The sequence below is a fragment of the Podarcis muralis genome, chromosome 12, assembly GCF_964188315.1.
Source record: "Podarcis muralis chromosome 12, rPodMur119.hap1.1, whole genome shotgun sequence".
Taxonomy (NCBI): domain Eukaryota; kingdom Metazoa; phylum Chordata; class Lepidosauria; order Squamata; family Lacertidae; genus Podarcis; species Podarcis muralis.
This window is the reverse complement of record NC_135666.1, coordinates 31519759-31532973: the sequence shown is the minus strand read 5'-3', so window position 1 is coordinate 31532973 and position 13215 is coordinate 31519759. Positions and strand designations below refer to the sequence as shown.

General features: G+C 40.2%; 1 protein-coding gene across 4 annotated transcripts in view; it reads left to right on the top strand.

Moving 5' to 3' along the window:
• Positions 1–13215, top strand: part of THSD7A (thrombospondin type 1 domain containing 7A) — a 266321-nt gene that overhangs the window by 179905 nt on the left and 73201 nt on the right. For all 4 annotated transcript variants that reach the window (XM_077936976.1, XM_077936978.1, XM_028749885.2 and 1 more), the window contains 2 exons: positions 9803–10037; positions 11623–11738. In XM_077936976.1, the coding sequence (XP_077793102.1) occupies positions 9803–10037; positions 11623–11738 (351 nt within the window). The remainder of the gene's footprint in view (positions 1–9802; positions 10038–11622; positions 11739–13215) is intronic.

Genomic DNA, 13215 nt, shown 5'->3' with positions numbered 1-13215 from the left:
CCTTGGCCTCCATCGGTGATAACCACCTCGGGGTTTTACTCTCTAGTAAGTCTTTGTATTTCATCCAGACTGCAAAAATTGCTTTTCTCACAATATGGTTTTTGAACAATTTATGAGCTTTAACCTTGTCATACCATAAGTATGCATGCCAACCAAAAGCATTGTCAAAGCCTTCCAGATCTAGGACATCCGTGTTTTCTAACAAAAACCAATCTTTCAACCAGCAGAAGGCTGCAGATTCGTAATATAACCTCAAGTCCGGCAGGGCAAACCCCCCTCTTTCTTTTGAGTCAGTTAGTATTTTAAACTTTATTCGGGGCTTTTTGACTTCTCCTTTAACTTCTTCGACCTCTTTTTTAGCTGCCGTTGCTATTTGAATAGCTTCCCCAGCTAAATTACGGTTTTCTTGTGTTGCTCCTTGCAATTTTTCAATTGCTTGTGTATGCTGGGAAACCTGGTCAGTCAATTTCTGGATTGAAGATGTAGCTTGGTCAATTTTTAGTGATTGGTTGTCAGCCTTTTGATTTAAAGCTGCTAGTTGCTCCAAGATTTGTTTCAGAACTCCCTCAGATCCACCTGCTGCCATATCTTCCTCTGTAGAATTTTTAAGCTTTTCGGCTTCTGCCTTTCGTTCACCCAGCACAGCTGGGACCGAAGATCTGCGTCCCTGAATCAAAGTTGTTTGTACAAGCTGTGCCTGCTTTTTTTCTTTTTCCTTCTCCTTAGCTTCCTTTGCTTTGGCTGCTCTTGTCTTTCCTGTACCACTCATCAGTCAATGTTCAAGGTCAAATTATTGTTGTTCCATGGGAAAGACAGATCCAGTTTAAAAACAATTCAATGAGAGAGAATAAACATAAAGCAGTTCCCAGGCCTTTATATTCCCAAAATCCTCTAGGGGGAGTGCCACCAAAGTTCAGAAAGAAGAAGGCAACTTTTCCGCCATTAAAGTCCTTTTTGTGTTAAAAGAACACAATAGTCCCAGAACAGTAATATTAAAGAAAAAAAAGACCTGCAAGATGTTTTTAACTTTTAACAAGGTTTCAGAAAGGTGCCTGTAATTTGTATCCAATCCAACTTGTTTAAACTCAAAAGTATCACTTACATCTCTAAAAGTTTGTAACAGTTCCGCAGTTAAACAGTTTCCCCTCCAGCAGCCCGACGATTTGGAGTTTGACTTTCAATAGCCCCCAACCAAGAGGGGTCAGTCCAATTTTTATTCCAGAAATTTACTCACAAGAAAGTCTGTCTTTCCTCTTTAGCAATCACTTCTGAAAGTGCATGAAAGTCCCTCTTTAGCGCTTCCCTTTTCAGCTGCTTTCCGCTTCTCAGGTCCTTTGCTTTGATCTTAAAAGCAGCACCGGAAGGCGGACTTCCTTTTTATCGTCTCCCGGTTTCAGCCAATTTGAAATAAAATTTGTTCCCCGGATTTAACGTCCTTACTCACGGGTTTGTTGTTTCAGCCAGATCTTTTTAGGAAGAAAGGTCGACGTTGTTGGACAACGAGGAGGTCATTGAAAAAGCTAGAGCCACATTAAAAGAATATTGGGACTTGAACCTCAATAAAGGAACAAAAATAGAAACAGTCTGGGACGCCAGTAAGGCGGTTTTAAGAGGTTTCTTCATCCAGCAAAACAATTACAAGAAAAAAATAAGGCAGCAAAAGACAGATGAAATACTTAACAAGTTAAGGGAGCATGAGAGGAAATTGTTAGAACATCCGAAAGATGAGCAAAGCTTACAATCAATAAAAATACTACAAAGACAATACTCAATACTAACGAGCCAAGAAATAGAATGGAAACTCAAGCTAATGAAGCAGAGATATTTTGAATCGGCGAACAAAACCGGAAAATTCCTAGCCTGGCAATTGAGGAAAAGACAGAAGCAGAACGTCATAAATAAAATAATGGTAGAAGAAGAATTAATAGTAGACCCAAAAAAAATACAAAAATTTTTTCTCAAATTCTATGAGGAGTTATACAAAAAAGGAGAAGAAGACCCAGATCAAATAGAAAAATATTTAGAGAACTGCACAGGGAAAACTATTACAGAAGAAGAAAGAATACAACTAAATAGCCCTATTAGGATCGAGGAGATTGAGAATGCGATAAAAAAAATGAAATTGGGGAAAGCACCAGGCCCGGATGGGTTATCGGCCAAATATTACAAAGTTTTGGGAGGTCAATTAGCACAAGCACTCTGTGAAACCATGAATAGCATCCTAAGAGGAGGGAAAATACCCGATTCATGGAAGGAAGCCTTTATAACTGTAATCCTTAAACCAGATACGGATAAATTAAACATGAAGAACTACAGGCCAATATCGCTGTTAAATAACGATTATAAAATATATGCGGATATAATGGCCAACAGATTGAAAAAATGTTTAACAAAGTTAATCCACAAAGACCAAGCGGGTTTCCTCCCAAACAGATACCTGAAAGATAATGTGAGGCACGTCATTAATTTAATTGAATATTTGGAGCTTAACAACAACATACCGGCGTCCCTGATTTTTATAGACGCAGAAAAGGCGTTCGACAACGTCTCCTGGAGGTTTCTACTAAAATCGATGGAAAAGGCAGGGATCGAGGGTGAATACTTGAAAGGTATACAAGCAATATACTCAAACCAACACGCCAAATTGATAATAAACAACAACCTCACGAATAGATTTAAAATAGAGAAAGGAACAAGGCAGGGATGCCCCCTCTCCCCGCTCTTGTTCATCTTAGCTTTGGAAGTCCTGGCGAATAAAATAAGGTCAGAAATGGAGATAAAAGGGATTAAAATAGGATTTAAAGAGTATAAATTAAAAGCTTATGCGGACGACCTGATGCTATCCCTAGAAGAGCCTCAAGAAAGCATGGGCAAAGTATTAGAGATCATGGAGGAGTATGGCAAAATATCAGGTTTCAAGTTGAATAAAACCAAAACAAAAATGTTGACGAAGAACCTGAGTAACGACGCGAAGGAGAGACTAGAGAGACAATATGGAATCAAAGTGGCTAAGAGATTAAAATATTTAGGAATCTGGCTTACACACAAAAATATAAACCTAATTGAAGACAACTACACGCCAACATGGAATAAAGTGAAAAAGGACTTGGATGTCTGGAATAGAGTGAATCTTTCGTGGCTAGGCAGGATGGAAGTGATAAAAATGAACATACTCCCTAAGATGCTGTTCCTATTTCAAAATATACCTATCATCAGAGGGACTAAAGTATTTAAGAACTGGCAGAAGACCCTTTCAAGATTCATATGGCAGGGAAGAAGGCCAAGGATCAGATATAAATTACTAACAGATCGAAAGGAGAGAGGAGGACTGGCAGTTCCTGATCTAAAATTATACTTCGAAGCGGCTTGTCTCTGCTGGGTTAAAGACTGGATAACCTTAGAAGACACGGACTTATTAGACCTGGAAGGGGCTGACAATAGATTTAACTGGCATGCCTACCTCTGGTCTAATAAAGAAAAAGTACACAAAGGGTTCTCGAGCCATATTATTAGAGGACCTCTGTATGAAGTCTGGGAAAAAAATAAGAAACTGCTGGAATGGAGAACACCTTGGTGGCTATCCCCAACAGATATCGTGTCCATAAAAAGAAGGAACATGGAAGAGCGAAAACTGACATACGAAGATCTATTAGTAAGATTCCAAGACAGCTGGAAGCTAAGACCATATGAAGAATTAAAGGAGAAGTTGGAGGGCTGGCTACAGTATCATCAAATCAATGCAAAATGGACAGAAGACAAAAAAACAGGAATGAATGAAAAGAAGTCCAAATTTCAAATTGAAGTAATCGAAAGTAAATCAAAGGTATTATCTAAGATGTACAATATACTATTGGAATGGGAAACAAAAGATGAAGAGATCAAAGAAGTTATGGTTAAATGGGCGATAGATTTGGGGCACACCATAGAATACGAAAAATGGTCAAAATTGTGGAATGAAGGATTAAAATTTACGGCAAGCGCGGCAATTAGGGAAAATTTGGAAAAGATGATTTATAGATGGTACCTAACACCAGAAAAATTGAGTAGAATGTACAAGACTGCAGACAAGGCTTGCTGGAAATGTAAAATAAAAGAGGGTAATTTTATACATATGTGGTGGACATGCGATGAAATCAAAAAGTTTTGGGACCAGATATATAATGAGCTAAAAAAGATATTTAGATACACATTCCCCAAAAACCCAGAGGCCTTTCTACTAGGGATGGTTGGGAAAGAAATCCAGGACAAAGATAAAACTCTATTCCAATATTCAACAGCAGCGGCCAGGATGCTAATCGCTCAAAATTGGAAAAGCACAAATCTTCCAACGTTGAGGGATTGGCAATTAAAATTATACGACTTTATTGAACTGGCAAAGATGACACAAAGGATTAGAAATCACAGAAATACAAAGATAAAAGAGGATTGGAACAAGTTTATGGTTTATTTTGAAGGCAATTTTAAAAACTTACCAAATACAGCAGGTTTGTTATAAAATCTCCGATGTGTAAGTTAAAAAATCTTTTGTATACCAGCGGAAAAATGAAACTACTGAAAGTAAATACCCGTAATCAGTAGGGAAGGAAGGTATGGTTTCTATGTTTTTTGGTTGTAGTTTTTTTTTTTTCTTGTCCTTTCTTCTTATTTCTCTTTTTTTCTTTTTTCACTCTTTTTTCACTTTTTCTTGATAGTTTGAATGTGTTTGTTTTTTCTTTTTGTGCGGTAACAAGGAATTCAATAAAAAGAATTAAAAAAAAAAAAAAGGAAGAAAGGTCGACGCTCGTCTGTGACAGCCGCGCGGCTTCGCTTCCGCAGAAAGAGCGATGAACTCACAGCACCGCTACCCCTCCTTCACTCCGGAGCCCCTTACGGGGTTCCTTCCGTGATTTCAGGGTCGCTCCAGGTGCCCGCCGAGTCCCACGGCCACGGGCTCACTCTGCCCGTGGTTTTTCTTAGTGGGTCGTCGCTGTGCCATAGCGAACCGACCCTTTCCTGCGGAGCCCCTCTTCAGAGAACGAAGAGGACCGCCATCACAGTTTCGCGCCGCCTCCGGAAGTCCACTACTGCATGTTCACATTTAAACCATAATTTAGTTTAACTATGGATTGACATAACGTGCATACTAGTCCTATATATGTACTTTAAAGTATATCTCACTATATTAAATTCCACTTATCCTTCTTCTGCTGTGCTTGGGCCACTTATCTGACCTGTTCTACTAGGGGACCATTGAGGGGCACAAACCCACCTCTATAATTCAACACTTCAGTTACCTTCTCCACCTACCAAGTCCTTGGCATATGGCGAGCTATAAATCAATTTTTCAAAAGCTTGTTGAACAGACTTTGACTTTTCCAGGCATGGGTTCTTTGGCTCCATGATTTATGAGACACAAATCAGCTCCTCAAATGTTCCATGCTTGGTGCTTAAATTTTCATGAAGTTAAGGGCATGAGGGACATGCAGAGGCTATTTAAAAATGGAAACTTAGGCCTTAAAATGCCTTTATGTTAAAGCACTGGGCATGAAATACATCCTTTTGGTATCCCACTTTGGAACCCTTCATGTATCCAAATATACTGCTGAATTTCAGCAGTGATTCTCTGGGAGATGGTGGAAGCCAAATTTAAATTAGTGCAGCTTTTGGAAGGTAGAATTGGGAATATATTTTTGGATTTGGGAGAACTTTGCCAGGATGCAGACACTGCTTTGGGCACTGCCAACACATGCCGAATCTCGATTGTCAGCAGAAAAGCCCTTTGGGCTGGAAGCATTTCAGTTGTAGATGCTTAAGTAGCTTGGCTATGTAAAATAGTAGTGGGGATATGTTTATGTAAATTCGATAACTGCGGGGGGGAATTGTCATCATTCCCAAAGCAAAGGCTTATCTGTAACTTGGAAGGAATTCTCAGTGTGGAAACTTTTCCTGATACAGTCAAGTACTTGCATCTCATTCTCTGCTTGTTTGGAAAAACAACAACTAAATAATTGATTAAAAAAAGAGATGCTGATCTGCTCTCAGACATCAAGCTAATTTCTTCCAGAGATCATCAAAAACGTAGCCTGAAAATCTAGAAAGGCAGTGAGCAGCATAATGCTACAAATGCTGAACTGAACAAATCTCAAATTTATACATGGCCATATCTACTTGCAGATAACCTGGCATGTGGTCATCTGTTACAAATGCTTAGCCTGGGCTTGATGAGGCAAGTGACCCTCACCTGTTCCAAGCCTCCTCCAGCTGAGGAATCACACTTCTCCTCCCAGAGCTAGCGAGCTCCACCTGGCCATCTAGGGAGCTGAGCTGTGGGCCTTTGCCTGACTCAGCCTCCTAGAGTGCCCTTCCTGCTGCTTCCTACACGTCAGAGCCTTCCATGTTCATGAAGACAGGGGGCCCTCTGGTGATGGGTCCTGCTGCTCTGCTTCCTGTGCACTGACCCCCATCCTCTTGCCATCCTCTGTTGCCCCGTGAGTACTCCCTTCCCTGCCCCCTGCTTGCCCTGGTGTGTCCCAGACCCAGCTGTACCCCTCGCAGGGATCCTCCTCTTCCTTGCCTGTCGTCCTGCCAGTTCATGGCAATTTAACCCTCCCCTCCACCTTTCCACATTCTGCTTTTCCAGTCTAAAGCAAGTTCCTATATCTCCCACTGTAGGTTTGGTTCTTAGTTCCTGACACTGCTTAGGTTTACTATTAGGAATGAGCTGTATTTCAGACCAGAAATCAAAGAGGCATTGAGTTCTTCAGCACTCCCTATAGTGTATATGCATTTGATTCAAAGCTCCCATTTTAGTCTTGTTTGCCTGAAATCTAAATGGCTGGTTCATGAACCTTCTTACAGTCTTGTCTATGCCTGCCTGGATTATATATTTTTTGAAGGAAGCTTTTTCTGAAGTCTTATCACCAAAGTAATTTTAGGCCTGAAAGCATTTGGCCGATTAACTACTCTAATGAATCAATTAATGCTTTGATAGTAGATTAGCAACATAGTTCCAATTAACATTCAGTGTGGTTGTATGGGTGTGCTCCTTCAGCTGCTAATGGGTGTTAAGACCGATTAATTTTAATTAATTGAATACAAAAGTCACTGGTTAGCATCCCATATATGTAAGAGAAGGATTGTGCTATCCTCTAAGACTGTTGAGTGTAAGTTCTCCTGGTTATATCTCTAGTCCTTTCTACTTGCTTGTTACAGTCACTTGTGACATAGAATGCAGTTCTAAACACATTTAATTGTAACCATGTCCTGTTGTGATCAAAGACATGCTGTGTTTTTACAACTTCAGTGCTGTATAAAGTAGCAGCAGTTCTGAGATTTATAACAGTGCTCCTGGGTAAGGGACTACATTGATGACTTCCACATCCATTAGGGTTGCCATATTTCAAAAAGTGAAAATCCAGAGCTTTTTGGTTTTGCCCAAAGTTGTTGAGGTATTTGTTTGTTTGTTTTTGCAAAATCCCAACAAGAAAATTGAGTTTTTGAGCTATTTTTAATGAAAATTGCGACATGGGCTGTCCGGATTTTCCCAGATATTTCAGCCTGGAAGCTGCCTAAGGGGGCTTAAACGCCGGCTATGTCCAGAAAATTCTGGGTGTATGGCAACCCTAACACCCATGGACTCAGAAAATGTAAGCAGACCTCAGAATCAACCAAAAATATCTATTACCTTGAAGTATCGCATCCTGGAAGCCTTCTAACATATACCTGTTCTCATGTGCGGCTGAACCATGACTGCTTGCCAATAAACATTGAGCTGAATGTTTGGAAAGGGGAGCAGTAATGGACATAGACACAGAGATCCACATCTGGGGAGAAAAGCAATGATTTAGTTAATAACAACACCCAGTGAGTTTTGTGGCACCTTAGAAACAAACAGATTTTTATTTTATTCTTTGACATAGGTTTTTATGGCCCAGCAACTTCTTTGCCAGATGCTTGGAGTATATCAGTGTTCAGATATATCTGAATTTATATACACAGAGAGAAAGATAGGTACAGTGGGGAGAAAGTAAAGAAATGTGGCCAAAAGGCTATAAACTGCAAGATGCCTGTGATGTTTCTGTATCAAACGTATACAACACAAGCCCAGTGACCACTCATGGCAGTGGATATTGGAGATAGCACAGCCTTCTAACTTTGTTGTGCTAACTGAAGGCAAAGCCTCATTTTTTGTTTCTATTTGTTTAGTACTAAACTAACTTACTGATCAATTCTAGTTTGGCAATAGCATGTTAGGGCCTCCTTTGAAGTAGCTGGTTGAATAAGGTTGGCCTTCTCACTGGTTCTGGAATGTTGTCATTTTTGGCCTTTTCTCTTTTTTAGAAGGCTGACACTATAATACATACACACACAGTGTAAGTTTTAATACCAATTGCCTCTGCAGCCACTATGTCTAGACCAAGTAGACAATTGTATGTGCAGTCTGAACCCATGGTTTGTTGTACTCTTGCATAATAAGTCCCCACAGTTCTACTCATTTGCCTCCAGGGCTATTAGGGCTAGGTTCAGGGGCAGACATCCAGAGCCCCCAATGGCGAGAAGCCTCCTCAATCGCTTCTCAAAGACTCTTCCAGCTAGTTTCTCTCCTGGTTCTTAATTTTTAAGAAGTTGCATGTGCACACTGTGTGTGTGTGTGTGTGTGTGTGTGTGTTTTGGAACCGCTGGTCTCAACCACTAAAGTGCATTGGATTTTTGTTTTATTTCTTTTGACATTATACACTAGATATAATAACAGTTAGTATTAAGCAGCTTTTGGATAAGAACCCAGCATGCCCTCTGGCCAGCTGGCGTAAAATTCTTTAAAGGGGGTGGTGGTTCAGTGCTGAATAGTAAATATTTTCATCTTCCCAGCTTGCTGAGTTGCAGCATATACTTACTGCTTGTAAATAGCCGAAGTTCATCCTAATAGATCCCCAATAGATGGCCACCCAGTCTTTGCAAAGAATGACCTACCACCTGCTGAGGTAGTCTGTTCCACTGTTGAACAGCTCTTGCCATTAGAAAGCTGCTCCTAAGGTCAACCTGAAATCTCCTTCCCTGCAATTTCAGTCTAGTTTTGGTCCTGTCATCTTCTCAGTCTTCTTTATGACAGCCCTTCAGATGTCTGGAGACCATCCTGCTCATGCCTTACCCTAACCTTCTATTCTCCAGGCTAAACATGTCCAGCTCTTTTAATCATTCCTCGTTGCTCTTGGCATTTTCAATTGTGCACTGAGTGAGAAGGGCAGTAGAGAAGGAGTGGAATATGAGAGCAAAATGATGCATATTTCCTATTAATAAGCCAAAATATGTTACATCCAAATCTGTGTCTTAGGCCTAGACTAGTTTTGAAGGGGTAAACCTTTATTTGGGCTGTGTCATTCAGACTGTAGGTGAGGGCCCACATGACTGAATGTTCTCTATTAAAAACTAACTCCTGCCTAGGCTGGAACCTTTCATCCCTAGTTTTCTTTGTGTGCAAGGGCTGATTTATTTTGTATATAGAGGAGCATTTAGACATGTGAGAGCCTGAAGTATCACAGTCCAAACAATTGTAGGCTTAATACAGCGAGAACTATGACATAGTACAGGGGAAGGAACCTGTTGCCCTCCAGATACTTCCATCAGCCTCAGCCAGCCTAGACTGTGGCCTGAGATGATGGGAGTTTGTGATCCTCATCCCTGTATATCAACACATTACCTTCATTAAAATTTCATACCCTGAGAACAAAGAAGTGAAAACCAAGTTTGTTTATTGAGCTTGTTTTTCCTAAATTATCGTTGCAATGATTTTCCTCCCCTGCCACTGTGCGCTTGCTTTTTCCAGGAGGACTTCAGTGCCCAAACAGCAGTTTGCTGCAGGAAACACGCAGCTGCAATGAACATCCATGCACAGTGTATCACTGGCAAACAGGACCTTGGGGCCAGTGTGTGGAGGATGTCTCTGTGTCGGCATTCAATTCTTCTGCAGGCTGGAATGGAGAGGCCACCTGTGCTGTTGGGATGCAAACAAGGAAAGTCATCTGTTTGAGGGTCAACGTGGGACAAGTTGGACCCAAAAAGTAAATATAATGGAAATTCTGGTACTCAAAACCTTGAATGGCCAAACCTCCTAATTATTTGCCCTTTTCACTTTTTCTCTGTGTAGCTCCATTATAACATAGCCTACTAAAATGTGTTTTGTCTGAATTTATAATAAAAATGAACGTAACAATTGAGTTCCAGCTCATGCAATCGCAGCATCTCTCAGAATTGTTCTTTGTTTCCAAATTTGCATAACAGATCATGGTGTTTACATTTTGCTGTTTGAATAATGCAAATAATAAGTTAATGACGGTATACAGTATAAGGAGTACAATCTTGTGAAGCAAAAAGAAATATGTTGCTTGATCCCTTGAACCACCATGTTAATCTTACTTAATAAGTTTTTAAATAGGAGGAGATGTACGTGAAAGTGTAAATGAGAACCATGTTTTAAACTCTTCTTAATAGGAAGGATTATTGTGATATGACAAGATCAATATTATTGGCGTACCTTTCAAAGTAACAGACTTCAGCTTATATTACTTCAGTTCAGTTTGACCTTGAATGAGGTGGAAAGCCATAAATAGAGGAGAGAATGGACGGATATAGCTATAGAGCTATAATCTCAGTAGCTTGCTTTAAAGGCAAGATAGCAACTAAATGCAAATGTATAAACTAGATGAAATCAGGCATCGACATTGAATGACCAAGCCTTTTTATTTATATGTTATTGGTGAGCATTTTAGGATGTTTTCACACTTGATTTTAATGTTTTTGTTTTTGCTTTGAGTTCACCTTTCTGGAAAAAAGTGACTAATAAATATATTAAATAAATAATATGGGTCATTAAAGCATGGTCAGATGACCAGCTGTGGTAGGGACAAGACAACAGATCCACCATATGATGTAAATTTTGTTCAAAGTTTTTGATAATCAGTGACACATGGTGAAATTGCAGCTCACCTCCTGGATGGTGAGGGTGTCATGTGTTCCCCAGGAACTGATTAGATGTGGATTCCTCTTCCTAATCATGCACACAAAAAGAAGAAGAGTTCTGATTTCAGATAAAAAAATTCTACCATAGCATAGCTAGTTCGTGTGTGTGTGTGTGTGTGTGTGTGTGTGTGTGTGTGTGTGTGTACACATGCACACATATAATTTCATCCAAGCTCCTGGTCATCACAGAACAAGGAATCACCCACACTCAGTTACGTGATAGATTTGGTGATATGACAAATTATACAACTTTAGTATTGCTAAAAAATACATAGGGAGCAGAATTCCTTTGGTACCTCCCTGTGATAACTGAAAATCAGGTGGACTAGCTCTCTTGTCATTATTCAGCCCTTCTTGTGGCTTTCAGTGGAGAGACACCCTGTACTGTTGGGATGCAAAGAAAGTAATCTGTAAGGGAAGGTCAAAGTGGGGAAAATGAACAGTGTATATGGGCCATTCCCCCAATACTGGTTCGCCTGAACTTCTTCTTGATTGGGTCCCTGCCCCCCAAGTTCACATATATCTCCCTGACAACATGTTCATGCCAGTATAATAGTTTTTAGTGCCTGCATTTAATGTGGCCTACCACTTACTTTTCATTCTATCCTTTGTCACTGCCCATTTTAGGTGTCCTGAAAGCCTTCGTCCTGAGACTGTTAGACCTTGCTTGCTACCCTGTAGGAAAGACTGCATCGTGACACCTTACAGCGATTGGACACCATGCCCTTCATCATGTCAAGAAGGTAATTGTAAAAACCTAAAAGATGGTGGGAAGGGGGCAGGCGTCCAGGGAAGAAGGACTTTGGCAAACACAATCGCCCTTGAATCCAATGTGTTTTGACTATATACAATTTTGGCTTTAGGCACAATCCGCAGAATGTAACCCTTGTTTAAAAACTTGGGTGAATATTCAAAAATGTTGAGTGAATGGCTTTTTTCCCTGCACCATACTGTAACTAAGTTTCCACCTTGGAAGATTTCAGTGAGACACAGAACAATTTCAATCCCCTCTGGATTGTGTCCACTCAGTCACCAATGTTTATTGAAAAGAAGCTCGATTCACCATGGTTACTGTGTGGTGCTCATCAAATTTGGATTACAAATATTTAAATATAGATTTGGGCCCAAGGCAAATTGAGGCCTCCACCTTGTGGTGGGGCCTCTACCAAGACTACCTTTCTCCTATTTGCTGCATTGGACTCTTTACAGTTCCTTTATCACATGATATGGGAAGAATAGCCCTCTTGCCCAGTGGTATTTTTCTGGAAAAAGAAAAATCACCATGAATCCTTGTTCTCTCATAATGGCAATGGCACCCACCTGATAGATGCTAGAACTGATAGATGGTAGTCTGCCCAGCCTGAGGGCTTGAAGTACAAAACAGCACTTAGTAACAACATGGAAAAATTAATGTAAAACATACATTATCACTCACCTTCTGGCATAAGCCTGGCCATCAAAACCATCCTGTTTTGAGGTGCACAGGTGTGGTGCAAAGCCATCATTACAACAATGTTTTCACAATTTGTTTTCTTTCTGCCCTTCTCTGCCTTTCTTTAATTCTCTGTGTTCTGGGCAATATCTTTGTTGGTTCCTTTTGACTTTTTTGATCTTTTGATTAGAAATCCAACAGACAGGGGCCTCTTATATTAGTAGGTCCAAAAGTTTAAAACGATGGGTCTATATATTTTTCCTATGAGCTCACCATGCATTTGTGACTTGTCTTGGTATTAGTTGAGCCCTCCACATTTAAATGAACGGAGAGTTTGTGATGTAGCAGCATTTGATGAATTGCACTTTAGGGACATGGTCCAGAGGTGCAGGTGGCTTCTGCCCTTGTTATAAGCCATAAAAAAGTGCTTGATCAAAGCTTTCCTTACTTTTATGCTTTCCTTTTGCCTACTTCCTCGGAAGATGGGAATAAGAAAAGAGATTGGTGCTAGTGGTTTCTTTTAAGGTTTTGGTTTGAACCAACAACTACACGCAAATTATAAGTATCTTATTTTAGCACATACTGCCAGATGTTTAATGCTTACTGCATTCTGTAGCAATTCCACATCCTGCATTGTAATTATAGTTACAGAACATTCCCCCCCCCCCCTACTGACTTAACGTTGCCCAGATATTTCTGCCTTATCCCTTTTTCTCTTTTTGAGCTTAGTGGGAAGCATTCATCTTAATATGCACGATCATAGCTGCAGTCAATAATTTAATACCTTG